This window comes from Lissotriton helveticus, chromosome 11 (assembly GCF_964261635.1).
Source record: "Lissotriton helveticus chromosome 11, aLisHel1.1, whole genome shotgun sequence".
In the NCBI taxonomy this organism is placed as follows: Eukaryota; Metazoa; Chordata; class Amphibia; order Caudata; family Salamandridae; genus Lissotriton; species Lissotriton helveticus.
Genome location: NC_136072.1, coordinates 242,958,126 through 242,985,906, shown reverse-complemented (window position 1 = coordinate 242,985,906; position 27,781 = coordinate 242,958,126). Strand labels below are relative to the sequence as shown.

General features: G+C 45.1%; 1 protein-coding gene across 1 annotated transcript in view; it reads left to right on the top strand.

Annotated features, from left to right (window-relative positions):
- Positions 1 to 27,781, top strand: part of LOC144792864 (mast cell carboxypeptidase A-like) — a 196,042-nt gene that overhangs the window by 56,743 nt on the left and 111,518 nt on the right. The window contains exon 9 of the mRNA XM_078668059.1: positions 5,516 to 5,718. Coding sequence (XP_078524185.1) covers positions 5,516 to 5,718 — 203 coding nt within the window. The remainder of the gene's footprint in view (positions 1 to 5,515; positions 5,719 to 27,781) is intronic.

Genomic DNA, 27,781 nt, shown 5'->3' with positions numbered 1-27,781 from the left:
CTACATAGATTTCATGGTAAATTCTAGTACTTCTTCAGCTTTATCTATTGGGAAGATTATTACTGCTACCAACCCAGAGAAAGACATGATCACACTCAAGGAAATCATTGCAAAAAAAACTTGTAGAAACACAAGCGACTTCTCACAGAAGACGTTGAGTATCACAAATTAAAGAATGTGAAGGAAGAAAATTCTGTCACTCAAGAAGGTGTTAGACTAATAGGTTTAAGGATTGTCATACCTGAGAGCTTGAGACAAAAATTCATTGAACTGGCACACAAAGGACATCGTGGCATTGTAGCCACTAAGAGAGCCCTCGGAGACTGAGTGGCTACCTCGCCCTGATAACAGAGTTGAGAAGGAACTGAAAGCATGTCATTTGTGTAAAAGTCTATCTCCTTAGACAAAACAGCATCCGCTAAGTATGTTGGACCTTTCCGAACAAGCATGGGAGAAAATTGCAATTGATTTCTTCGGACTCATTAACAATTACCATCATCTAATGGCAGTTATTGATGAGTACTCACGTTTTTCCTTAGTGGAAGATTTGTCATTAAACACCCATGTCAGAGTCATTGAGAGTCAGGATTATATTTTTGCAGCTTGGTGTGCCCCTTATGTAGTGTCTTGTGAGGTAGCAATGACTGAACCTTTTTGGCTCCTGACAACATAAAGCTATGGCATAGTTATTAGAAGGTTGATTTAGAATGTTGAGTATGCAGTTACACACAGACCAATAAAGACGTGTAATTCCAAGATCCCTGTGTGGAGTAGTCATTGACGGGTACTGTGGTTGGGAAAACACTACAAATGGCGATGAGATAGGGGATAAGTGACCCGAAGATTGACAGAGCTCTCTCAGAGAGTTTGCTGTGGTCCAGGTCACATATGAAGTTGAAATCCAAAGCATTTACAGAGAATCTACACATTGGTGGTCAAGAAGCTGTTGCTCAGGCCAGTCACAAAGGTACCGCTCTAGTGCACAACATAGAGCCATACAAAGTATGGAATGATAATGCTTTTTTTTTACAAATGCTGCCATGCTAAGATCAACCTGTCAAAAAGTACAAAGAGACAGCCAAATACAAGATAAGATTGGGATTGCAAGTGCTGCGAGGCAGAGATCAACCAGGTATAAGCGAGTGCACAGAGACACCAAAAGCAAAGCTGTCTAGGTGCAAGAAATGGTCTTCTGCTTACCAGAATTTAATAAAGAGAGTCTTCAACCTGCAGCACTAGGCAGAGCGGCCCACAGAGAACGGCCTAGGGTTGTGCTTACAGATCCATCCAGTATCTGAAGAGGCGCGCCACCAACATTGATGAGTTTGGTTCAGAATAACTCCACAGATCGTTGAATAATGGAAAGTCGAGAAAGATGATCGGAATAGTGCAAGTTTTCAATGGCAGCGAAGAAAGAAGCTAATTCTCTCATTAGTGTCAAAGCCAACCCTGAGGCTAGTACATCGCAAGGCCACATTGATAGTTTGCATGAACAAGATCACCACAGGGCTGCAAAGAAAATGTTACTCTCAACGTCAGTAATTTCCACACATGGTTACAATGCTGCCAGATTCCTGAAATCACCATCATCATTTAATACTGCCAAAAAGCTAAATATTGGCAATCGATGGACTGCTTGGATAGAGACATTTGAAGATTTAATTGATTCACTTGAAGAGACCAATAACAAAAAGATTATCAAATACCTTAAAAATCTTGCTGGTGATGGTGTAAATGAAGTTATAAAGAAAATGCCAGGGACTGACAAAGAAATCACATACCTTCAAATTGAAGAGACTTTGAATCTCAAGTTTAATCCAATGCCTAATGTCGACTATAAAGGATATATTTTCAGTTAAGAACAATAGAAAACTGGTGAAACCATTGATGAATTTGTAGAAAGACTTGACACGCTGATCAAACACTGTAGGTTCGATAAATTTAATGTTGAAGATGCATGTTAAGGTTATTGATGGATGATTGTCCTATTCATTCAGGCAGCGAATGCTGAGCAAAACTCTGAGTTTGGAATGAATGTTAATAGTTGCCAGAGCTGAAGAGCTTGCCTATTGACAAGCTGCTGACTTGGAGGCGGAAGATGGCCAGAATGAATCAGTCAAGACTGTGAAAAGTAAGTCAAAGTGAAAGACTGAAGGACAAATGGTGATGTCTACACATAAAAAGAAGTTATGTTTTAGATGTGGATTTTCATTTCCGCATGAAGGTAAATGTCCCGCCATTGGACAGATATGTACGCTTGAGGGAAAGAGAACAATTTTGTGACGGTTTGCAAAGCAAAGGAAAAAAATAAGTGTGCCACTGCGCGAAGACAAAATTGCCACCTCAATGTTCCAGAAGCGATGTTCTACATGCACCCACAAGGCCCAGTAGAGACGTCAGGTATGAAAAACCGACATTGAACGAAGATGATTATCATCTAAATCATTGTCAAACTGTTCTTCTTTATCAGTATCAAGTGAAATCAGTATCAAGTGGAAGTGAAGAAGATGGTTGAGCAATGTCGGTGTTTACCTCAGAGTAGTGTGTGCATGTTGGATTGGTAACATGTGAAGAAAATGTCAGTCAAAGAAAAGACGACATGCTAAATCACCGAAGTAATTCAAACATTGTGCGAATATTACTTGGAAAGTAAATGGTTGTTCGATACCTTTCATCATCGACAGTGGTCTGTCGATAAATATTATGCCTTAGCAGACATATAATGAACTGCATCCCTTACCACAACTCACACCACTGAAAACCAAAGTATAGGGTAGTGCATTGGAAATGCTAAATTAGGGCAAGATGGCGGCTGCATGACCAGTGCGAGAGTTACCCCCTGACCGCTGTGTTGTTTGATCGGTATTTAACGGAACTTATGCCCAGCTGATCTTCAAAAAACCCGATTGAAATGGAATCATAGCCTTATTCATCGCCCCGAATGATTATCCCACAAGATTTACATGAACTATTGATACGCGCAGCAGCGGGGTTTAGTATCGGCATTCAGAGAAGCCGGGCTTACCAACGGACATTGCGGGCGTGGTTTGCCGGGAGCCAGTGTTGAGCGTGATCGCAAGGCAAAGCAGTATGGCTCCACGGAGAGTTGCACCGAAGGAAGGAGCAATTTACCGTCTAATTTATGGGATAGAAGCTAGAGGACTCCTTATGCACCACATAGATTGTGCCTATTTCAAGAGGGTGAAATTTAAGTTTTTTCTTGGTGCTTATAGCGTCTGGACTGCTGTTAGGAAAATGGCTGGGATTGGGTGGCTACATATATATTCCCCTCTAGTAAATAACACACTACTTCTGGAAATATTTCAAGATGTATATTTTAAACATTGGACTGAGAAAGGTATTCTGAGTATAGGGGATCTTACATCCAATGCTGAAATACTCACTTTTGAGGTTATAAAAAAGAGATCTGGGACCGAGAACAAATATTTTTTTAAATATTTACAGATAAGGGATTTCCACACCAAACAACGTATTTTCTTGAACAGAATCCCTTTGTTAGATTTGATTATCGGGGGTCAATCCACAACATCTTCTTTATATAAAATTTTAAATGAGAAGATGGGCAATGATTTAGTCAAACATTTTGACAGATGGCAAACGGAATAAATAGTATGTCAATTTCCTTCATTGTTTCATGGGTTAGGGAAGGTTAAAACTAGGAATGTAAACCTGTACCCATCCGGTTGCTCAGAGAGAAACTGATTCATTTTCCTTTACAAGATGTTGTGGAAAAGAACTTGAATCTTTACTTAAGCATGTTGAGAATCTACTGGTCCAACACCGTGGGTTTCTCCAATCGTAGTGGTGCCCAAAAAGGACAGTGAAGAAGCGTTATGCATATTTGTTGTCATGCGTCAGAGAATCAGAGACTTACACAGAAGTTACAGTTTACCTTTTTGAATCAGGCCCACATTAATTTTTCAACTTCAGAAGTCTAGTTGTAAGCAAAGGTCCTTGTTCGATCGTTCAAAGTGGGTCTGTAAACAACGAGTGGTCGAAAGCATGTGAAGCAAACCCACTGAAGGATAGAAGTTGAACAATCTGTTATATATGAAATATGAGAGCAAGTTTTTATTTTTTTGTTTTTAATAACCCTCCGTCTGTCCTTTAGGATACACTTTTTAAGAAATGTGATTGTGCTGTGCTTTATAAGTAGCTGCAAGGACCATATGTGGATTCTTAGTTAACATTGTTTTTAGGTTGCAGATTCAACATTTTTTTAATGTTTCTAAATAAAATGTGATGAATTGATGATGCATAGATCCACTATGAACCTTTTATGGTTAAGGCTAGAAAACAATATTTCCAAATAATAAAAAAAGAAATGTTTCATTTATCAGATTTGATAGCTGTAACTCATGAAGGATTTCCTTTATTTAAAGGTATTGATTACATCCATCCCCAGATGACAGTACTTTTATTCTAATATGCTAATAAACATGGATAACCTCTGCATCTTTGAAACAGCGCCCCCACCTTCCCTAACATGTTACTTTCTTTTTTTGTGGTTGACCACTTTGCCAAAAAGCCAACCATTTTTCAATGTATTGCACAGAACAACATACTTACACTACGCTCTCCCTCGTCTAGTACTCCTGCAGTTCTACAGTCTTTGACTGTTTGCCAGCATTTCCACACATACAAAAATCTATTACAGCAACAAATCCATGCAACTAAATCTATACACTCCAACATTATTTCAGCTTCTCATCACTCTCTCAGATCTCTATCCCCACTTATTTGAGCGTGTCTTGCAAGAGTACCTGAACACATACTCAATGTTTAGCACATTACACATGGTCTTGCATGCATCTGCCAACCAAGTTACAACTCCTCCCTATGTTTGAGTCTGGAGCCTCTCAAATACTTTGAAACCCATGATATAGAAGCTGCATATTTTAACGATAGAGGCCATCATTGCGAGTGGCGCGGCCGTTGATGTGATATTGTTGCACCTGATAGAATCTGATTACTCTGAGTCGGACCTTTTTGGTTGCAACCAATTATATCCAATTAAGAGGTTTTGGATAATAACAATTGGACTTTAATACTTACCGCACAAAATGCACAGGTTTCGATAAACATCTTCAAGTTTCAGCTGCTAATATTCATCACAAAACTCAAAAAGCCAACATGTGCAGTGACAGACGTTACCACACGTATCGCAATTAACGGGTCAGAATAGAGGGGAAACAGCCATGACAATCCAAGAATTGTAAGAATGTGTGTGGCAATCATAGGCTAAATACCAGTAATGGCAAAATATTTATAATTGTCACTGTCACATGACTGTATAGCAAACCTGGTTAGCCCTCGCAATAGATATGAGACTCTATAATGGTCACTATTTGGATTACCTGTTCTATGTGCTTAAATTGAAGGGAACAGAAAAGTCCTGTTGTAATAAACAAAGCTGTAATTGTCATGTGAATACTGATGGGTACTATGGTTGGTGAAGCTAAAAAACAATATTAAAGTCAAATCTTACTTGCAGCTATAGACTCTTCAAATGATCCCTGTTCAGAAATTTATTGTGGAGCTGCAGCAGAGTCTGAAAAGGAAGCGAAGGTTGTTGCAAAATTTATTCAAGAGAATATTCACTCCCTCAAGGCCTATCTGAGTTTCCATGCCTATTCTGAAATGCTGATGTATCCCTATGGCTATACCTATGACCTGGCTCCGACTCATGAAGACCTGGTAGGTGTTCTGTACAGGTCATATCCTAATCTGATGCTTCTTTTGTAATATTATTTACTTTGTGGATATGTACATACTGTGGGTAAATCATCTTTTTTAATTGAACATCAGACCTGGTGTGTGATACAATTAAATAATATGTATCTAATATATGGCTGTTATGTACAAGGACTCATATGTGTTGTATTGATGTTATTCTTAAAGTTGAAATTGTGTTTGTTAGCATGGCTGATATTATTTTTATACAGATAAGTTGGTGGTGCTTTATTGGTTTTGTATAAAATCTGCTATTAAACAAATCCCTTATTAAGAGGTTTGTGGTTGGAGTAACAAGCAGATAGGCTAAAGAAGGCACCTTTGCTGCTATCCTATTGGCAGACGGTACATCTTATCTAGGTTTCCTCATTGTGTCTGGGGGGTGTTGTGTCGAGTGATGGTTTGGAATGCCTCAATATAGTTTGGCTTCCATAGTGAGCCTCATAACAATACATCTTCTCAAATTACCAAGTTGAATGATATTTCTTTGGAGATCTAATACAGTGCAATGCATTTCAAGTTCTATAACCAAATATTCAGCAACTGGTTCCTAGAATAGAACATTTTGTCAAGAAGGTAATGTACAAATTGTATCATGTCATGTTAGAAGAAGTGTAGTAACAACTGTAAGGTTTTGTAGAAATAATTTGCATTTCTTAATGAAAATAAAAGCAACATTTTCAATGGATTTTATTGTAAAGATTGCTAAAGAAGACCAAATACATGATGGACAAGGTTGCGCATCTGCATGTTCTTGATTGTCCCCATTCCATCAACTGGAGTAGGAGCATGCAGGTACTGACCATACCCAGGGACCTACAGTCTGTGCTTTATTGTAAATTATTAAAAATGTATCCTGAGGTCCTGATTCACAAGGTAAACTTACATCTTTGTGTAAGTGTGTGCTTTTTCAGTATTAAAAACACTGCATTTTAATTGTAAGTTAAAGGTGGGACAGAAAACACTGCACATACAAATATATCTTTTTATGTGCTGAATAATCTGACCTGACTGCAGAGCCCTCGCACTTGTAAACTTCCTATTGAAATGTAAATAGATATCTTTTTATGTGCGGAGTCCTCTGCACTGACTGCGGAGTCCCCACACGTGTAATCTTGCTATTAAAATGCAGTTTTGTGAACCCTAAAAAAGAGTACATTTACACAAATGTGTCAGTTAATCTTTGTGAATCAGGCCCTGAAAGTCCATCCTTCCTCCAAGCTACTAAAAGTTCTTCTTTCAGCCAAACATAAATATAGGAAGCAGATTCTTAGCTTTTAGGTAACATGAACTGAAAACCAGCGGTGAAGTGAAATTCCTGTTGTCTGTTACACAAATATTAGTTATTATATATATCTGAAATATAATATACCTGGGCTCAGCTATATCATAAAAAGAGTAAACATGTCTGTAATTCTTTGGTGGCCCAAGTTGTAAGAAAGGAATCCCCTCAGGGACTGCCAAGTGGCCACTTGTGACTACATGAAATCTGTAACACATTTTCTCTTCAGAAAGGAAGCCCAGAAGACAAAGGGGCATATTCACAAGGAGTTAACTCTGATTTATCCCCACCTTAATGCAGCAAAAGTGGAGATAGATTTAACACACCATTCACAAGCTGGTGCAAACTGCAGACAATGCCAGTATTCCCGCGATAACTGCCCCAAAATTTCTCTCCACGGTGGACACCACCAACTAACACTAATGAGATGCAGAGTAGGTGTTCCTGTGCAAAAACACACGAGAAAACCACAACACCAGATTCACAACAAACTGCCAGATCTGCGAAGCAAAGCAAAAACAGGGGATAACCCGCGGTAGCACCAGGGATTTTACGCCTGCCTTTGCTGGTGATAAACAGGATGACTACCCACAGCATGAAAGGGAGCTAAGCCAAGATCCCCACCTCAGGACCCACAGATGCATGGAGGCAATGATCATGCAGCTCCGATACCCATGAGGGTCACAACACCCACCCCACCAACTCCTGCCCATCCCATATTTGCCTTCTGTTGCCAACCAAAGTCACAATGCCAGCCTTGGCAGACCCAGAAGGAGTAAACAAACAATGCCATGCTCGTTGGTGCATAACTAGTCCATGTTTCAGAAACAGCTGCTTTAGGTATTTGTTGCCAAAAAGTGAAATATTAATCTTTTTCTAATAATCTGCCAACCCCTCAGCAGTCACCTGTGAATACATTTTCATCTATCACTTGTAGGTGCTGGCTGGCAGGGTCTTTTAATAGAGCGGGGGTACAGAGGTTCGGGGAAGGGCCTCTGTTAATACAGCAATGCAATATCGAATGGGGTGAGATTGGGGTTTTCTGACGCTGATGCGCCAATCCATGGGTAATGCCTGCTAATGCAGGAATAACTATCGCCATTGAGATGTGGTTGTCGACTGTTTTCTCCAAAGTTCACTGTTATTATCGCCATGTAGCGCGAGCTTGAGAATACCCGGCTATCACAATGATAATAATCGGGGTTATGCAGTGCTAACTTTTCTGCCGATAAATGAATTTGCCGAAAGTTATCGCATGTCATCGTGAATATGCCCCTAAGTGTTGCCATATTTTGCAGGAGTACTTTGATAAGTGTGGACTCATGGTTACAGATTTCCTTGGAAGCTGAAAGGTATGACTCACAAATCCCAGGGGTGGTGGTGGGAGGCAAGGTGATCCCCCCCACACTGCTGTGCAGACATTCATGATCATGGGTATTTGGTCCAAGGAATTCTGGGATAATTTTGATGGTACAAAGTGAGTACTCAGGTAAGGTTATGTACGACATTGCTGCAAAACCAATAGTGGGAAGTCTGGTATTTGTATTAGGATTGGCTAGTGGAGTAGCCACTGACTGGCTGACCCTTAAAACTCTCTGCTTGACTCTCTACAAAGAGAGAATTGGAAGATGATAAAAACTCCTTTTCTGCTGCAATGAAGAATTCCTGCTTGATCATTGAAAGAAGGAGCCCCATCCTTTGACTGAACTGCTGCCCTGGGACAGGTGCGGTACAAAAGGGGGTGGTGATGGACGGAGCATCTGAATCAATCAAACACTCACCCCCAGTTAAAATATCTGGGTTTAATCCATCACTGTTCTTTAGCCCACTCTGCCACCCCAGTTCAGACATGGCTATATGCAAATAAGTCTGACCCTGTGCCTCATGGGAACAGTCCAGCCCGAACTGCCAAGCCATGTCTTCCCTGGACCAGAAACAAGCTTCAGAGGACCGGTTTCTGGCATTTCAGCCGTCTTCAGCCCAGCTTGCTTGAATCCAGTGGCAAAGTGAGCAAGGGACTCACGTCTGAGCATACCCTGCCACACTTATGGCGGCCAAAAGCGGTACAAAAGGGGGTGGTGATGGACGGAGCATCAGAATCAATCAAACACTCACACCCAGTCAAAAGATCTGGGTTTAATCCAGCACTGTTCTTTAGCCCACTCTGCCTCCCCAGTTCAGACATGGCTATATGCAAATCAGTCTGACCCTGTGCCTCATGGGAACAGTCCAGCCCGAACTGCCAAGCCATGTCTTCCCTGGACCAGAAACAAGCTTGCGAGGACCGGTTTCTGGCATTTCAGCCGTCTTCAGCCCGGCTTACTTGAATCCAGTGGCAAAGTGAGCAAGGGACTCACGTCTGAGCATACCCTGCCACACTTATGGCGGCCAAAAGCGGTACAAAAGGGGGTGGTGATGGACGGAGCATCTGAATCAATCAAACACTCACACCAAGTCAAAAGATCTGGGTTTAATCCATCACCGTTCTTTAGCCCACTCTGCCACCCCAGTTCAGACATGGCTATATGCAAATCAGTCTGACCCTGTGCCTCATGGGAACAGTCCAGCCCAAACTGCCAAGCCATGTCTTCCCTGGACCAGAAACAAGCTTCCGAGTACCGGTTTCTGGCATTTCAGCCGTCTTCAGCCCGGCTTGCTTGAATCCAGTGGCAAAGTGAGCAAGGGACTCACGTCTGAGCATACCCTGCCACACTTATGGCTGCCAAAAGCGGTACAAAAGGGGGTGGTGATGGACGGAGCATCTGAATCAATCAAACACTCACACCCAGTCAAAAGATCTGGGTTTAATCCATCACCGTTCTTTAGCCCACTCTGCCAATCCAGTTCAGACATGGCTATATGCAAATCAGTCTGACCCTGTGCCTCATGGGAACAGTCCAGCCCGAACTGCCAAGCCATGTCTTCCCTGGACCAGAAACAAGCTTCCGAGGACCGGTTTCTGGCATTTCAGCCGTCTTCAGCCCAGCTTGCTTGAATCCAGTGGCAAAGTGAGCAAGGGACTCACGTCTGAGCATACCCTGCCACACTTATGGCGGCCAAAAGCGGTACAAAAGGGGGTGGTGATGGACGGAGCATCTGAATCAATCAAACACTCACACCCAGTCAAAAGATCAGGGTTTAATCCATCACCGTTCTTTAGCCCACTCTGCCACCCCAGTTCAGACATGGCTATATGCAAATCAGTCTGACCCTGTGCCTCATGGGAACAGTCCAGCCCGAACTGCCAAGCCATGTCTTCCCTGGACCAGAAACAAGCTTCCAAGGACCGGTTTCTGGCATTTCAGCCGTCTTCAGCCCGGCTTGCTTGAATCCAGTGGCAAAGTGAGCAAGGGACTCATGTCTGAGCACACCCTGCCACACTTATGGCAGCCAAAAGCGGTACAAAAGGGGGTGGTGATGGACGGAGCATCTGAATCAATCAAACACACCCAGTCAAAAGATCTGGGTTTAATCCATCACCGTTCTTTAGCCCACTCTGCCACCCCATTTCAGACATGGCTATATGCAAATCAGTCTGACCCTGTGCCTCATGGGAACAGTCCAGCCCGAACTGCCAAGCCATGTCTTCCCTGGACCAGAAACAAGCTTCCGAGGACCGGTTTCTGGCATTTCAGCCGTCTTCAGCCCGGCTTGCTTGAATCCAGTGGCAAAGTGAGCAAGGGACTCACGTCTGAGCATACCCTGCCACACTTATGGCGGCCAAAAGCGGTACAAAAGGGGGTGGTGATGGACGGAGCATCTGAATCAATCAAACACTCACACCCAGTCAAAAGATCTGGGTTTAATCCATCACTGTGCTTTAGCCCACTCTGCCACCCCAGTTCAGACATGGCTATATGCAAATCAGTCTGACCCTGTGCCTCATGGGAACAGTCCAGCCCGAACTGCCAAGCCATGTCTTCCCTGGACCAGAAACAAGCTTGCGAGGACCGGTTTCTGGCATTTCAGCCGTCTTCAGCCCGGCTTGCTTGAATCCAGTGGCAAAGTGAGCAAGGGACTCATGTCTGAGCATACCCTGCCACACTTATGGTGGCCAAAAGCGGTACAAAAGGGGGTGGTGATGGACGGAGCATCTGAATCAAACAAACACACCCAGTCAAAAGATCTGGGTTTAATCCATCACCGTTCTTTAGCCCACTCTGCCACCCCATTTCAGACATGGCTATATGCAAATCAGTCTGACCCTGTGCCTCATGGGAACAGTCCAGCCGGAACTGCCAAGCCATGTCTTCCCTGGACCAGAAACAAGCTTCCGAGGACCGGTTTCTGGCATTTCAGCCGTCTTCAGCCCGGCTTGCTTGAATCCAGTGGCAAAGTGAGCAAGGGACTCACGTCTGAGCATACCCTGCCACACTTATGGCGGCCAAAAGCGGTACAAAAGGGGGTGGTGATGGACGGAGCATCTGAATCAATAAAACACTCACACCCAGTCAAAAGATCTGGGTTTAATCCATCACCGTTCTTTAGCCCACTCTGCCACCCCAGTTCGGACATGGCTATATGCAAATCAGTCTCACCCTGTGCCTCATGGGAACAGTCCAGCCCGAACTGCCAAGCCATGTCTTCCCTGGAGCAGAAACAAGCTTCTGAGGACCGGTTTCTGGCATTTCAGCCATCTTCAGCCCGGCTTGCTTGAATCCAGTGGCAAAGTGAGCAAGGGACTCACGTCTGAGCATACCCTGCCACACTTATGGCGGCCAAAAGCGGTACAAAAGGGGGTGGTGATGGACGGAGCATCTGAATCAATCAAACACTCACACCCAGTCAAAAGATCTGGGTTTAATCCATCACCGTTCTTTAGCCCACTCTGCCACCCCATTTCAGACATGGCTATATGCAAATCAGTCTGACCCTGTGCCTCATGGGAACAGTCCAGCCGGAACTGCCAAGCCATGTCTTCCCTGGACCAGAAACAAGCTTCCGAGGACCGGTTTCTGGCATTTCAGCCGTCTTCAGCCCGGCTTACTTGAATCCAGTGGCAAAGTGAGCAAGGGACTCACGTCTGAGCAAACCCTGCCACACTTATGGCGGCCAAAAGCAGTACAAAAGGGGGTGGTGATGGACGGAGCATCTGAATCAATAAAACACTCACACCCAGTCAAAAGATCTGGGTTTAATCCATCACCGTTCTTTAGCCCACTCTGCCACCCCAGTTCGGACATGGCTATATGCAAATCAGTCTCACCCTGTGCCTCATGGGAACAGTCCAGCCCGAACTGCCAAGCCATGTCTTCCCTGGACCAGAAACAAGCTTCCCAGGACCGGTTTCTGGCATTTCAGCCATCTTCAGCCCGGCTTACTTGAATCCAGTGGCAAAGTGAGCAAGGGACTCACGTCTGAGCATACCCTGCCACACTTATGGTGGCCAAAAGCGGTACAAAAGGGGGTGGTGATGGACGGAGCATCTGAATCAATCAAACACACCCAGTCAAAAGATCTGGGTTTAATCCATCACCGTTCTTTAGCCCACTCTGCCACCCCATTTCAGACATGGCTATATGCAAATCAGTCTGACCCTGTGCCTCATGGGAACAGTCCAGCCGGAACTGCCAAGCCATGTCTGCCCTGGACCAGAAACAAGCTTCCGAGGACCGGTTTCTGGCATTTCAGCCGTCTTCAGCCCTGCTTGCTTGAATCCAGTGGCAAAGTGAGCAAGGGACTCACGTCTGAGCATACCCTGCCACACTTATGGCGGCCAAAAGCGGTACAAAAGGGGGTGGTGATGGACGGAGCATCTGAATCAATAAAACACTCACACCCAGTCAAAAGATCTGGGTTTAATCCATCACCGTTCTTTAGCCCACTCTGCCACCCCAGTTCGGACATGGCTATATGCAAATCAGTCTCACCCTGTGCCTCATGGGAACAGTCCAGCCCGAACTGCCAAGCCATGTCTTCCCTGGACCAGAAACAAGCTTCCGAGGACCGGTTTCTGGCATTTCAGCCATCTTCAGCCCGGCTTACTTGAATCCAGTGGCAAAGTGAGCAAGGGACTCACGTCTGAGCAAACCCTGCCACACTTATGGCGGCCAAAAGCTGTACAAAAGGGGGTGGTGATGGACGGAGCATCTGAATCAATCAAACACTCACACCCAGTCAAAAGATCTGGGTTTAATCCATTACCGTTCTTTAGCCCACTCTGCCACCCCAGTTCAGACATGGCTATATGCAAATCAGTCTCACCCTGTGCCTCATGGGAACAGTCCAGCCCGAACTGCCAAGCCATGTCTTGGACCAGAAACAAGCTTCTGAGGACCGGTTTCTGGCATTTCAGCTATCTTCAGCCCGGCTTACTTGAATCCAGTGGCAAAGTGAGCAAGGGACTCACGTCTGAGCAAACCCTGCCACACATATGGCGGCCAAAAGCGGTACAAAAAGGGGGTGGTGATGGACGGAGTATCTGAATCAATCAAACACTCACACCCAGTCAAAAGATCTGGGTTTAATCCATCACCGTTCTTTAGCCCACTCTGCCACCCCAGTTCAGACATGGCTATATGCAAATCAGTCTGACCCTGTGCCTCATGGGAACAGTCCAGCCCGAACTGCCAAGCCATGTCTTCCCTGGACCAGAAACAAGCTTCCAAGGACCGGTTTCTGGCATTTCAGCCGTCTTCAGCCCGGCTTGCTTGAATCCAGTGGCAAAGTGAGCAAGGGACTCACGTCTGAGCATACCCTGCCACACTTATGGCGGCCAAAAGCGGTACAAAAGGGGGTGGTGATGGACGGAGCATCTGAATCAATCAAACACTCACACCCAGTCAAAAGATCTGGGTTTAATCCATCACCGTTCTTTAGCCCACTCTGCCACCCCAGTTCAGACATGGCTATATGCAAATCAATTTCAAAAAGGGGGTTGGTGATGGACAGAGTATCTGAGTTAATCAGAACACTCCTACCCAGTCAAGAGATCAGGGCTTGATCCATCACCGTTTTTTAGCTCACTGCACCATCCCAGTTCAGAACCTGGCTATATGCAAATTAGTCTGTCCCTGGCCCAGTGCATCATGGGAACAGGGCAGACCAAACTACCATGCCAATTCTTCACTGGAAAGGAAACAAGCTTCCGGGGACCGGTTTCTGGCATTACAGCCGTCTTCGGCCCGGCTTGCTTGAATCCTGATGGTGCAATGAGCAAGGGACTCATGTCTGAGCATACCCTTCCACACTCATGGTGGCCAAAATAATTTCAAAAAGCGGGGTGGTGATGGACAGAGTATCTGAGTTAATCAGAACACTCCTACCCAGTCAAGAGATCAGGGCTTGATCCATCACCGTTTTTTAGCTCACTGCACCATCCCAGTTCAGAACCTGGCTATATGCAAATTAGTCTGTCCCTGGCCCAGTGCATCATGGGAACAGGGCAGACCAAACTACCAAGCCAATTCTTCACTGGAAAGGAAATAAGCTTCCGGGGACCGGTTTCTGGCATTACAGCCGTCTTCGGCCCGGCTTGCTTGAATCCTGATGGTGCAATGAGCAAGGGACTCATGTCTGAGCATACCCTTCCACACTCATGGTGGCCAAAATAATTTCAAAAAGGGGGGGTGGTGATGGACAGAGTATCTGAGTTAATCAGAACACTCCTACCCAGTCAAGAGATCAGGGCTTGATCCATCACCTTTTTTTAGCTCACTGCACCATCCCAGTTCAGAACCTGGCTATATGCAAATTAGTCTGTCCCTGGCCCAGTGCATCATGGGAACAGGGCAGACCAAACTACCAAGCCAATTCTTCACTGGAAAGGAAACAAGCTTCCGAGGGCGGTTTCTGGCATTACAGCCGTCTTCGGCCCGGCTTGCTTGAATCCTGATGGTGCAATGAGCAAGGGACTCATGTCTGAGCATACCCTTCCACACTCATGGTGGCCAAAATAATTTCAATGTCCACCATAAGCGTGGAAGGGTATACTCAGATGTGAGTCCCTTGCTCATTGCACCATCAGGATTCAAGCAAGCCGGGCCGACGACGGCTGAAATGCCAGAAACCGGTCCCCGGAAGCTTGTTTCCTTCCCAGTATAAGAATTGGCTTGGTAGTTTGGTTTGCCCTGTTCCCATCATGCACTGGGACAGGAACAGACTAAGCTGGGATGGTGCAGTGAGCTAAAAAACGGTGATGGATCAAGCCCTGATCTTTGGACTGGGTAAGAGTGGTCTGCTTAATTCAGACACTCTGTTCATCACCACCCCCTTTTCTGAATCATTTTGTCCACCATAAGCGTGGAAGGGTATACTCAGATGTGAGTCCCTTGCTCATTGCACCATCAGGATTCAAGCAAGCCGGGCCGACGACGGCTGAAATGCCAGAAACCGGTCCCCGGAAGCTTGTTTCCTTCCCAGTATAAGAATTGGCTTGGTAGTTTGGTTTGCCCTGTTCCCATCATGCACTGGGACAGGAACAGACTAATTTGCATGTAGCCAGGTTCTGAGCTGGGATGGTGCAGTGAGCTAAAAAACGGTGATGGATCAAGCCCTGATCTTTGGACTGGGTAAGAGTGGTCTGCTTAATTCAGACACTCTGTTCATCACCACCCCCTTTTCTGAATCATTTTGTCCACCATAAGCGTGGAAGGGTATACTCAGATGTGAGTCCCTTGCTCATTGCACCATCAGGATTCAAGCAAGCCGGGCCGACGACGGCTGAAATGCCAGAAACCGGTCCCCGGAAGCTTGTTTCCTTCCCAGTATAAGAATTGGCTTGGTAGTTTGGTTTGCCCTGTTCCCATCATGCACTGGGACAGGAACAGATTAATTTGCATATAGCCAGGTTCTGAGCTGGGATGGTGCAGTGAGCTAAAAAACAGTGATGGATCAAGCCCTGATCTTTGGACTGGGTAAGAGTGGTCTGCTTAATTTAGACACTCTGTTCATCACCACCCCCTTTTCTGAATCATTTTGTACACCATAAGCGTGGAAGGGTATACTCAGATGTGAGTCCCTTGCTCATTGCACCATCAGGATTGAAGCAAGCCGGGCCGACGACGGCTGAAATGCCAGAAACCGGTCCCCGGAAGCTTGTTTCCTTCCCAGTATAAGAATTGGCTTGGTAGTTTGGTTTGCCCTGTACCCATCATGCACTGGGACAGGAACAGACTAATTTGCATGTAGCCAGGTTCTGAGCTGGGATGGTGCAGTGAGCTAAAAAACGGTGATGGATCAAGCCCTGATCTTTGGACTGGGTAAGAGTGGTCTGCTTAATTCAGACACTCTGTTCATCACCACCCCCTTTTCTGAATCATTATATGCAAATCAGTCTGACCCTGTGCCTCATGGGAACAGTCCAGCCCGAACTGCCAAGCCATGTCTTCCCTGTACCAGAAACAAGCTTCCGAGGACCGGTTTCTGGCATTTCAGCCGTCTTCAGCCCGGCTTGCTTGAATCCAGTGGCAAAGTGAGCAAGGGACTCACGTCTGAGCAAACCCTGCCACACCTATGGCGGCCAAAAGCGGTACAAAAGGGGGTGGTGATGGACGGAGCATCTGAATCTGGCTGATGAGGATTATGAATCCGAAACCGGTCCCAGGATGCTTGTTTCCGGTCCAGGGAAGACATGGCTTGGCAGTTCGAGCTGGACTGTTCCCATAAGGCACAGGGTCAGACTGATTTGCATATAGACATGTCTGAACTGGGGTGGCTGAGTGAACTAAAGAATGGTGATGGATTAAACCCAGATCAGTTGACTGGGGGTGAGTGTTTGATTTTTTCAAACGCTCCGTCCATCATCCCCTTTTGTATCGCTTTGTTCGCCCTAAGTGTGGCAGGGTATACTCAGACGTGAGTCCCTTGTTCACTTCGCCACAGGATTCAAGATAGCCTGGCTGATGAGGATTATGAATCCGAAACCGGTCCCAGGATGCTTGTTTCCGGTCCAGGGAAGACATGGCTTGGCAGTTCGGGTTGGACTGTTCCCATAAGGCACAGGGTCAGACTGATTTGCATATAGGCATGTCTGAACTGGGGTGGCTGAGTGAACTAAAGAATGGTGATGGATTAAACCCAGATCAGTTGACTGGGGGTTAGTGTTTGGATTTGTTCAAACGCTCCGTCCATCATCCCCTTTTGTATCGCTTTGTTCGCCCTAAGTGTGGCAGGGTATACTCAGACGTGAGTCTCTTGTTCACTTGGCCACTGGATTCAAGATAGCCAGGCTGATGAGGATTATGAATCCGAAACCGGTCCCAGGATGCTTGTTTCCGGTCCAGGGAAGACATGGCTTGGCAGTTCGGGCTGGACTGTTCCCATAAGGCACAGGGTCAGACTGATTTGCATATAGCCATGTCTGAACTGGGGTGGCTGAGTGAACTAAAGAATGGTGATGGATTAAACCCAGATCAGTTGACTGCGGGTGAGTGTTTGATTTGTTCAAACGCTCCGTCTATCATCCCCTTTTGTATCGCCCTGGGACAAGTGGCACAGGTTTTTGGCTACTTACATATCCAAAGGGTGATAAGGTTCTGTCAGTAAAGCGTGATTGCCCCTGTGAATCCTTTATCCTAAGACTGGAAGGTGCCTAACAAACTGACACAGTGAAGATCCATGTCTACCTTTAATGAAGTAGAGAATTTCATCTGCGCCAGGTTTTAGTAACTGGTAACTTTCCACTGTGGGTGTGGTTGGAGGCTCTTGGGAAGAATCATTACGTGCTGTAGACTGTTAGGGGGTCAGTCCCTCAGCAGACATCTTAGGGTGCAGGTCAGATTGGACTACTCTGCAGAGTATTTCTAATAAAAGTATGTTTGTATTTAGGGGCGCTAGAGGGCGCACGAGCAGCATGGTCGCACTTGTGTGAGGCTCCTGCAGCCTGTGCCGGTATCCTGCATTTATCCTGGCTAAATCACCTCCGATGCCGATGTAATTTGGTGTGCGTGCAGAGAACCCCTAATGTGACGCTCGCTGAAAATTTGAAGCGATTCGGACCGGTACTTGCGGAGATATCACCGTGGGAATATCCGACCGACTGCTGTAACGGAGCCTACATTGCGCGCACCTGGGCGCCGAGACTACGCAACACCGGTGAGCCCACGAGGTCTACAGGCCCCGGCCTGAGGGAGAGGGAACGGCCGTGCCTAACTGCTGCTCAAGAGGCCGAGAAGAGGTGCTGTGCACACGGATGCCCGGCTTGGCATTCTACCACAGGGCAGAGGTAATCCTGCGTGGCCTTACGGGAATCTGAGTCCTACACGGAATGAATAGTGGCGCGAAGAGATAACAGGCTGGCTGAGACTATAGGAGGTGGTGCACCTCGACAAGTACTCTCTCTGACTCTATCCTCCGGTTCACCCCCCACCCCTCCATAGAAGGGGGCGAAGCGTGCTGCTACACCGTGCACTGTATGGGTCGGCGCTGGTACGGATGCCTTGGAGCCAACAAAGAGTCTGGGCGCGACGCGGAAGATCACGTCTATAGCACTCCCCGGTGAGATTGGTGTGCAGTGCCTGGAATTCACGCGGCAGGCGGCAGTACGTGGGTGCAGACAGGAGCGCTATACCATAGGCCACGTGCAGAGTGGACCATAAGGGGCACGTCATGCTCGGCTCAAACTGATCAATGGACGGGTGATACTGGGCTCACAGTACGAAACGTGACCGGCCGGGCCATAGGGACTAGGGACTGGAAAACACGCGGAGCCACAACTAACCACTGAAGCCTCCGGAGAGACGCGCGAAGCGCTTGGGATTCCCGCTCCGCGAAGAATAAAAAAGTTTGTGCTGTTTTGAATCTGCCGGAGGTAACTGTGGTCTTGGGGGTGCAATTAGTGGATTACTCGAATCCCATTAGATGCTGTACTATACCGTTGAGGGCGCAAAGAAACTGAGTGATTCCGAAAGGCCGCCAACGGGCCATCGGCGCTGTGGTCTTGCAGGACTAAGTCAGGCATACCCTTAAATACCATCTACAACATAAAAGAACGGAATGTATAAGAGGGCACAGTGAACCTGCGGACATATATGCTGGAGGTGGTGAGACTATTGCTAAGGACCACAGCTCCACTTGGTGGACTCGGAGTTGGAGTGGAGGCCTGATCACTGCCACTGTAACAGTTCATGACGGAGTCCTCTGGATCGCCTTGTGGTGGAGGGAGTAAAGGGACCTCTGCACCTAGGGGCAAGTCAGTTAAAGCCGCTACCATGGGACGATCGGATACTAGGCAGCCGAAATTGTCCTTTGACTCTGCCCAGTCGTCGAAGAAAAATACGAGGTTGGAATCTGACGCCGGAGGACCACAAAGCGGATCTGCAGCTGAAACTAGCCGTGACATAGCTGCGCCGGATATGCACCTTTTACTGCAGAAAATGAAGCAGGGATTTGCGACGGTGGTGGACAAGGTGGATCGGATATCCTCCAGAATGGATGCTATTGCACAAAAGATGGACGTTCATGAGGAACGCATCACAGAGGCGGAGAGGAGGATTTCGGACAATGATGATGCCACGGCGTCCCATGCTACCAGACTGGCAAGAATGGATAACATACTTCGGGTAATAGCAGCAAAGAACGAGGAGTTAGAAGCACGCAGCCGTCGCAATAATATACGCGTGGTTGGTGTGCCGGAATCGACAAACACTGGGAGGATGAAGGACTATGTGGAGAGGATTCTGAAAACAGCAGTGGGGGAGGAGAAATTTTCGCAGCAATTCATTGTTGAGAGGGCGCACCGCTCTCTAGGACCTCAGCCAAAACCGGGTGCACCGCCAAGACCGATCATAGCACGGCTCCTGAATTATAGAGACCGGGATACTGCACTAAGGGCTGCAAGGAACACAAAACAGCTGACGTGTGACGGAGTGAATTTTACTTTATACCCGGACTTCACGCAATTGGTGCAAGACCAAAGGCGGAAGTTTCTAGATGTGAAGAGAAAACTGAGAACACTGCAAATTGATTATGCTTTACTGTACCCTGCGAAGCTCAGAATTACGCATCAGGCGAAACAACACTTTTTTATGAATCCACAACAGGTTGAGGATTTTCTGAAAACATTGAGGAGAGAGCATGGAAAGCGTCCTGCAGAAGAAGGAGCTGAGGAAGAAGGGGTCTAAACTTACCTTGGATGTTGCTGAGAATTATTGCTGACCGCAAAGTACCAAGTTTGAGACATGTTGAACACCTTTAATTGTGCTACTACGTTGGGGACTCTGAATAAGCACAACTATTATGGATACCAGAGACTGTTGTCATCGGCGTTGGGACTACAGGTGGTAATGTATGCCAGGCGACACCCCCTTCCCTCGAGGAGTCCTCCGTGGGGAGGTTCGGATCGATGGGCGGGGTGAAGGGGGTTGTGAAGGGCGCACCTTAGATGGCCCCGCCAGGGTGTGCCCCACTGACATTGTTTGTTACACTGCAGCTAATTGGGGGTTTGCTAGCGGTGCTGAGGGAGGTGGGGGATGGAATGCTGGAGTGTTGGGGTTGTTTCAGTGGGAGGAGGGTGGGCTGGGGAGGAATGCGGTATTACTGTTTAGAGGTTGTTGGGATAGGATGAGGGTTGTGGTCGCTAGACTACTGCTTGGATGGGGGAGGGAGGTGTGTGGAGGGTTGTTTGACCTGGGTGGGGGGAGGCGAGAGATAAGGGGTGTGTTTGAGGAGGTTGGTTACTACGACCAATGGTTACACAGGAAATTGCATGTCCATTGGAGGGATTGCTATGAGATGGCTGGCGGGTGGTTGGAGCAGGAGGGAGCGTGCATCATTATGGATGTCGCATATGCTCATGGCGGATGAGTCTCGGAATAAACTGTCGATATTGTCATGGAATGTGCGGGGCATTAATGATGCTAGGAAAGGAAGAAATGTGCTTGCTTATCTGGATCGGCATAATGTACAAATCGCATTGTTACAAGAGACACACTTTAGGCCGCGACAGGACCCAACATTTGCTAGAAAATGGGCTTCGATCAGGAAATTTTCATCGTATTCCTCGTACTCGAGGGGTACCGCTGTGTTGATCAAAACCTCAATTGCTTTTCAACTGATGGGTGAGATTTTGGACCCTAATGGTCGCTTTGTACTTTTGTGGGGAAGGCTGGGTACGGATACTGTTGTGATAGTGAGTTGCTATGCTCCTAATATTGACACTCCGGATTTTTTCACGACACTTTGGGGGCATATATTGGGGGTGGGTGCCACTCATATCATCTGGGGTGGAGACTTTAATGTAACATTGACTCCTGGTCTGGATAGGTCGGACGGCTGCATGCAATACAACAGGCAAGCGCGCGATGTGCTGGTAGGCATTATTGAGGAAGCTGGACTGTTGGACAGTTGGAGGCACGCGCATCATGCGCGTAGGGAGGGCACACACTTTACATCACATACTAATACCTGGGCTAGATTGGACTACTGCTTTGTGACGAGAGGACTCTGTGAGGGGATAGGTACGGTTTTGCATTTGCCCAGGACCTATTCTGATCATTGCCCGGTGCTGCTGTCTCTCGCTGTACCGGGACATGCTCGTATGAGACCTCCATGGAGGATGTTCCCCTCCATGCTACTAGATACAGTATTTAAGACAGAATTGGGAGTGGAAATTGAAGATTTTTTCCCCCGAAACAGGGATTTGGTTGCTAATGTGGAAACGGTGTGGGAGGCATTCAAGGTCACAATCAGAGGGATGTGCATATCCAAGGGAGGGGGGGTATTGAGAGATATCCAGAGGACGCTAAGTAGACTAGAGTGCGAGCTGAGAGGACTAGAACCTGACATGACGAGAAGACCTGACGTGGTGCTACATAAGGCATTTAGAGATAAGCTATCTGAGTATGAGGAGGAGGCGACAAGAGAAGTCAACTTCAGGGGGAAGTATTGGTCTGCACGGAGATATTGCGAAGGTGAACGGCCAGGCAAGGTGTTGGCTGCCATGACGAGGAGGCCACGCTTTAGTTCCAATATATTGGAGATTGTCACGCCGGAAGGGGAGAGATATAGAGATACTGAGAGTATTCAGAGGGAGTTTCTGCTGCATTATGGTCACCTCTATACTTCGCAACAGACTACTGTGGAGGGCATGGGCGACTTTCTTGACGACATTGCATTGTGCTGGCTCAGTGATGTGCATAGAGCATTCCTTAGCGCGCTGCTGGAGCTAGACGAGATCCGCGACGCGATCATGTCATTGGCTAATGGCAAAGCGGCGGGACTGGATGGACTCCCTGCGGAGTTTTATAAATGTTACATAGATATCCTGGCACCGGTCCTTAGGGAAGTTTTTATGGACTCATTGGAAGCTGGGGTGTTGCCGGGTTCGATGAGGGAGGTGGTCATTACCTCCTTGTTGAAGCCGGGGAAGGACCCGACGGACACAGATTCATACCGACCGCTATCACTTATCAACTGCGATGCGAAAATTCTAGCCAAAGTCCTAGCGACGCGTCTTTCGTTGATCATGACTAAGGTGGTATTGCCAGATCAAGCTGGTTTCGTACCGGGCCGTGCCACCTCACATAATCTCAGAACGCTGTTCTCTTTAATACAGACGATTGCCCCGGAACTCCCAGTCGCTGCCGTATTTCTGGACGCCACGAAAGCGTTTGACTCGGTAGAGTGGTCGTACCTGTTTACTATATTGAATAGAATGGGGTTTCCTAAGTTGTTTGTTAGCTGGGTGGAGCTGCTGTATACCGCACCGACGGCCAGAGTGGTTGTAAATGGATTGCTGTCGACCCCGATACCGATCACTAGAGGCACAAGACAGGGTTGTCCCCTTTCCCCTCTGCTCTTCGCTATAGCGATAGAGCCACTGGCATGCCGTGTCCGGCAGCTGCACAGAGACAGTGCCTTTCGTTGCTGCCAACGCCAAATTGGTGTGTCATTATATGCGGATGACATCACGATATATGTGAAAGACCCGCAAACTAATCTTAACCCTATTTTACGTGAATTTCTGGTTTTTGGACGGCTGTCAGGGGTGCAAATAAATTGGAAAAAATCCCAATTCTTCCCGCTCACGGGCGCTGTTCAAAGGTATCAGCTGGACTATCCACTTGAATGGTGCGATTCAGATCTTAAATATCTGGGAATAGTGATTTCCTTGAGTAAGGAGGAGACACTGAGGATGAATTACGGGGTGGCCATCTCGAAACTGGCGGATAACGTTACAAGATGGAAAATGCTGCCGCTCTCAATGGCAGGTAGGGCATCGTTGATAAAGATGGTGATACTGCCACAATTTTTATATATATTTCAGAACGTGCCTTACTTCCCTGGCACTTTCTTCTTCAAACAACTGAGATCGGAACTCCTTCGTCTTTTCTGGGGGGGTAAACAACTGCCGCTGCGATGGGACATTCTAACCCAGCTTTATGAGAAAGGAGGTTTCGACGTGCCGGATTTTGAAACCTATTATCTTGCTGCCCAGGCACAATACGCCTATCACTGGATTAACCCCACGCCTTTTATGCCACAAGTCCCTGCAGAGGACTGGATCGCAAGACCTCTTCCACTTAACGGCCTGATACAGGGTACGGGGCGGGACATAGACACACCATTTACTACGGTGACGTGCACTATAGACGCTTGGAATCGAATTACGAGGCTTCTTAAAGCTGAACAAGTGTACTCACCTGTGCTGCCCCTCACGTATCACCCTGGTGTATCGCTCCTACAGGAGGCGGGCTTTCAGGTGATGTGTAAACGCATAAAAATTACCACGTGGGGAGATCTATTCCTCAACGGGCAGTTCCGTACCAGGGAACAAATGTTTCAGGATACTATGCCTACTCCTCTAGAGGTCTTCTATTACGTCAGACTTAGACAGGGGTTGAGAGCTGTCTTGCCTGACTTTCCAAGGGAACCTGATGTTGTTCTGCCATTGCACGCCATGCTGCTGTCCGATGGCCGCCATCTTGTCTCCAGGTTATATAACAATATCAGATTGCAGCACCGAGGGCCTGAGAGCTCAGCTCGGCGATGTTGGAGTGAGGAGCTGGGCAGGGATATCACTGACGATCAATGGCACTATTGTTGTGCCATCACAGCTAAAATCTCGTCTAGTAGCAGGTTGAAGATTATTCATTTCAAGTTCTTACAACGTTTTTATTATACGCCTGTCAGAAAACTACGATTTCATTTAGCAGACAACGATAGGTGTGACCGCTGCAGCGCGGAAGTGGCGGGATTTGTCCACTTGGCATGGGAGTGTCCTGGTGTGTACGACTACTGGTCACAGGTGCAGATAGCCTTACAGGGTATGACTGGAGGGACGGTCGATAGAGATCCGTTATTTATGCTGTTGGGGCACACACGTGATATCCCTAAGCCTGTTCGCAGGTTTATGGATGTTGCACTCCTATTAGCCAAGAGACGTGTTGCGTGCCGTTGGGGGAGAGGGAGGGCCCCAAAGTTTAAGGAGTGGATTGCTGATATGGTTTATTGCCAGGATCAAAACAATGTATATGCTGATTTGTTACCTGTACGAAGCAGACCAATTGATATATGGGGCCCACTACCATTTAGTAAAAGAGGCAGCGGCGACTACAGATTCGGACAGCGACAGTAGAGAGTAAACAAAACTGACGACAACTCACAAACACCCAAAAAAACAAAAAAAAAGGGGAAATAAAATAAGAATAATAAAATAAGAGAAAAAAGAGAAAAGAAAAGAAGGAGACAGAGAAATGAGACACTTGGTTACTGTATTGTATTGTGGGGATAATTTGCTAATATACTGCTTATGGGATGATAATTGCGGGCTCCCGGCCTGCTCGGACTGGCTATCTGTCATATTTGCTTGCATGTATACTGAGGAATGCAATGTGAACCTGTGTAACCTACCTTAATGTCTTACCTTCTTGTTGTTCATCAAGAAAACTTAATAAATAAAAAAATAAAAAAAAGTATGTTTGTATTTCTCTACTGTCTTCATTACTTGGGAAGACGTAGCAGGAGGTTGTAAGTAACGTGGGTGGCCTTTAAGGGCCACTTCCTTCAGTTGGCACCCGAACAGAGACCTCCCAAGCTGACCGACTCACCCGCAAATGGGTTTGCCGTGTCAGGGTTGCATCCGGTCGGTCGAGCGGATTGGGGTACCCTAACACTATCGAGCTTAGTTCTCTCACTTCCATAAGAGGGAACAGAGTTGAGGCACCCTGTCATGACCCACACACAACTGAAAGAAGTGTTGTAGAGTATGAGGATAGTCCCTAAGATATTTGGAGTTTTCTTCAAGGTAGCACTGCTTCTAGAACCTTTTGAAACACTGTGGTCATTGGTGAAAAGGTGGTCCACCATCATGACAACTAAGAAACATGGGCCATAATATTGTGGGCACAATATCGTGAATACAAAAACATTGTACTCAAAAATATAAATTGTGAGTAGATTTCTTTTTTCTTTTTTTACAATGATATATATGTTCAAAATATAGTTTACTGGAATATTGTTTTTGATTATGTAGTTTATTGTATTGTATTATGTCTTCATCTCAGCTATTTTATTGAGTTAAAAAAATATATATTAAAGTAATCTATTTTGGGGTTGTTGTGTTTATTGGGGATTCAGTGGATAGTGTTTTGTTATATTACTTTTAATTGGTTACATAATTTTTATTTGTCAATTATTTGTTCATATTTTATTAACATTTTACATGCTATGATACATTGTGTAATGCCAGGTTGCAGGGTTTAATATTGTGTGGGTAGTGCTTAAGTACAATGTTTATGAATTGATATGAACTGAATAATGTTAAAAGTAGGTAGGGTGGATAGTGCATACGTAAAATATGTATAATTTGATATGAACTGAATAATGTAATAAGTATGACAATCATTTATTTTGAAAATGTATGCATTTATATTTATAGTTGTTTTGGTTTGTGGGGTGTGGCTGGGTAGTTTTATTTTTAAGGTGTATATTAGATGTTGATAACTGTTTGATGTTAAATCTGCAATTTTGAGATTATTCTTTGTTTATTTCTTTTCTTTTTCACTGTGGTTTTCTGTGGAGCATTGAGGAACATTGTATAATCTATACAATACTTTGAAAAAATAACATTGTGATATTTATGGCAATCTTAATATGATTTCAATGTGTTTTAAAATTGTATATACATAGGATTTGTAAAGATGTTACTTACATTCATGAAAACTTTTTATTATAGATTTATAATATTTGATAATACTTGATGTCCTCCCCAAAAGTATGCCCTTTCCCTCAGGTTTAGTAAACTGTTTTTTAATAGTAAATGTGACCTCTTCCCCCCAATGTAAGCACATTTGCACTTTCCACAATAGTTATTCAACTAGAGCTAGAATAACAAATTTGAACCCCTCTCCCTAAGAATGCACTTTACCTAGTGTTTGTTGAACTGGAGTTGGAAAAATAAATAGGCCCAAATAACTATAAATCTATCCCAATGTATGTGTTGTGCCCAGTATTTTTTTGACTAGAGTTAGAGCTGACCCTGCCCAGAGTATGCATTTTTCCCCAGTGTTTGTTAGACTGGAATTAGAAAAGTAAATCTGTACCCACACACAATGTATGTAACACCCCAATGTTTGCCAAATTGTAGTTAGTGTTATATTGTGTTTTGATTTTCTTAAATTATTTATTACTTTATTATGCTTTTACTATTTTAAAATATTATTTTTTTGAAACATCTTTTCAAATTGCAATTATAAATGTGTGAATACATTAAAATCATGCCTTATAAATTTTTTTAAATGAATAGTAATACATTTTTATTTAATGCATTATTCTGTACTGTATAAAGTACTAATATTATAATAAATAATTATTGTATTTCTATAATAAATTATTGTAATTTACAATGCAATAATACATAAGATTTTTTTGATATATTTTTAAAATTATATGTATATTTAAATGAATTTTTTAGTTATTTGTTACGTTGTATATATTTTAAATGTAGGATTTTTTTAGAAAAATTAATGCTGATTTTAGTTCAATTTATAATACTGTAAATTACAAATAAGTACATTTACTTACAATTATGATATGGAGGAAGCCAATAATTGTGCACTTTGTATGATAGGTATGAAGTCAGTCAGTCAAAAACCACTTTATTTGGTTAATAAAAACCATAAAATTACAATACATATATCGAAATACACTATACAAAAAAAAATCTAAAATACAAATCATCGATAAATATGGGCGACCTTAATAAGAAAACATATTACAAAGCCAGAATTCATTAAATAACCTAAAGGCCATGGCTGCCATTAATACATATATGGCAGTTAATCACCCAAATAAAAACAAATCAGAATCAAAAATGCAAGCATAAAAACAATAATTATCTAGGCACAATGGATCCTCTCTAAATATTTATCATGGGGTGACGTTTTTTCCTAAGTCTAACAGCTGCAACTAAAGAACTTGCAATATTAAAAAAGCAGCTGAAGATAGAGTAAGGCGGGTTTTACCTTTATAAAGCCTTTTCCCCATAATATAGGAATTAAAAACCTCCTGCGAATAACATTGTAATGCTCAGAGAACATTATAAAGTGCATAGGGTCTTCATTCGAAAAATTGTCATTAGTGCAAGTACCTAAATCACACACCCTACTCCAACTTTGCTGATTACCTAAAAAGAGGTGGATTAAAATAAAACGAAACCTAATTAAAAGCAGACGATGGAAGGGCTTTGTGACAATTCTCAGGTAAGGTTCAATCTGAGGGGAGGTTTTTAACAAAAAATAGGCTTTTACTGAGGTTTTTTTTAACTCAGTCACCTCCCTCTCAGCCGTCATTAGGCTCAGAAAATGT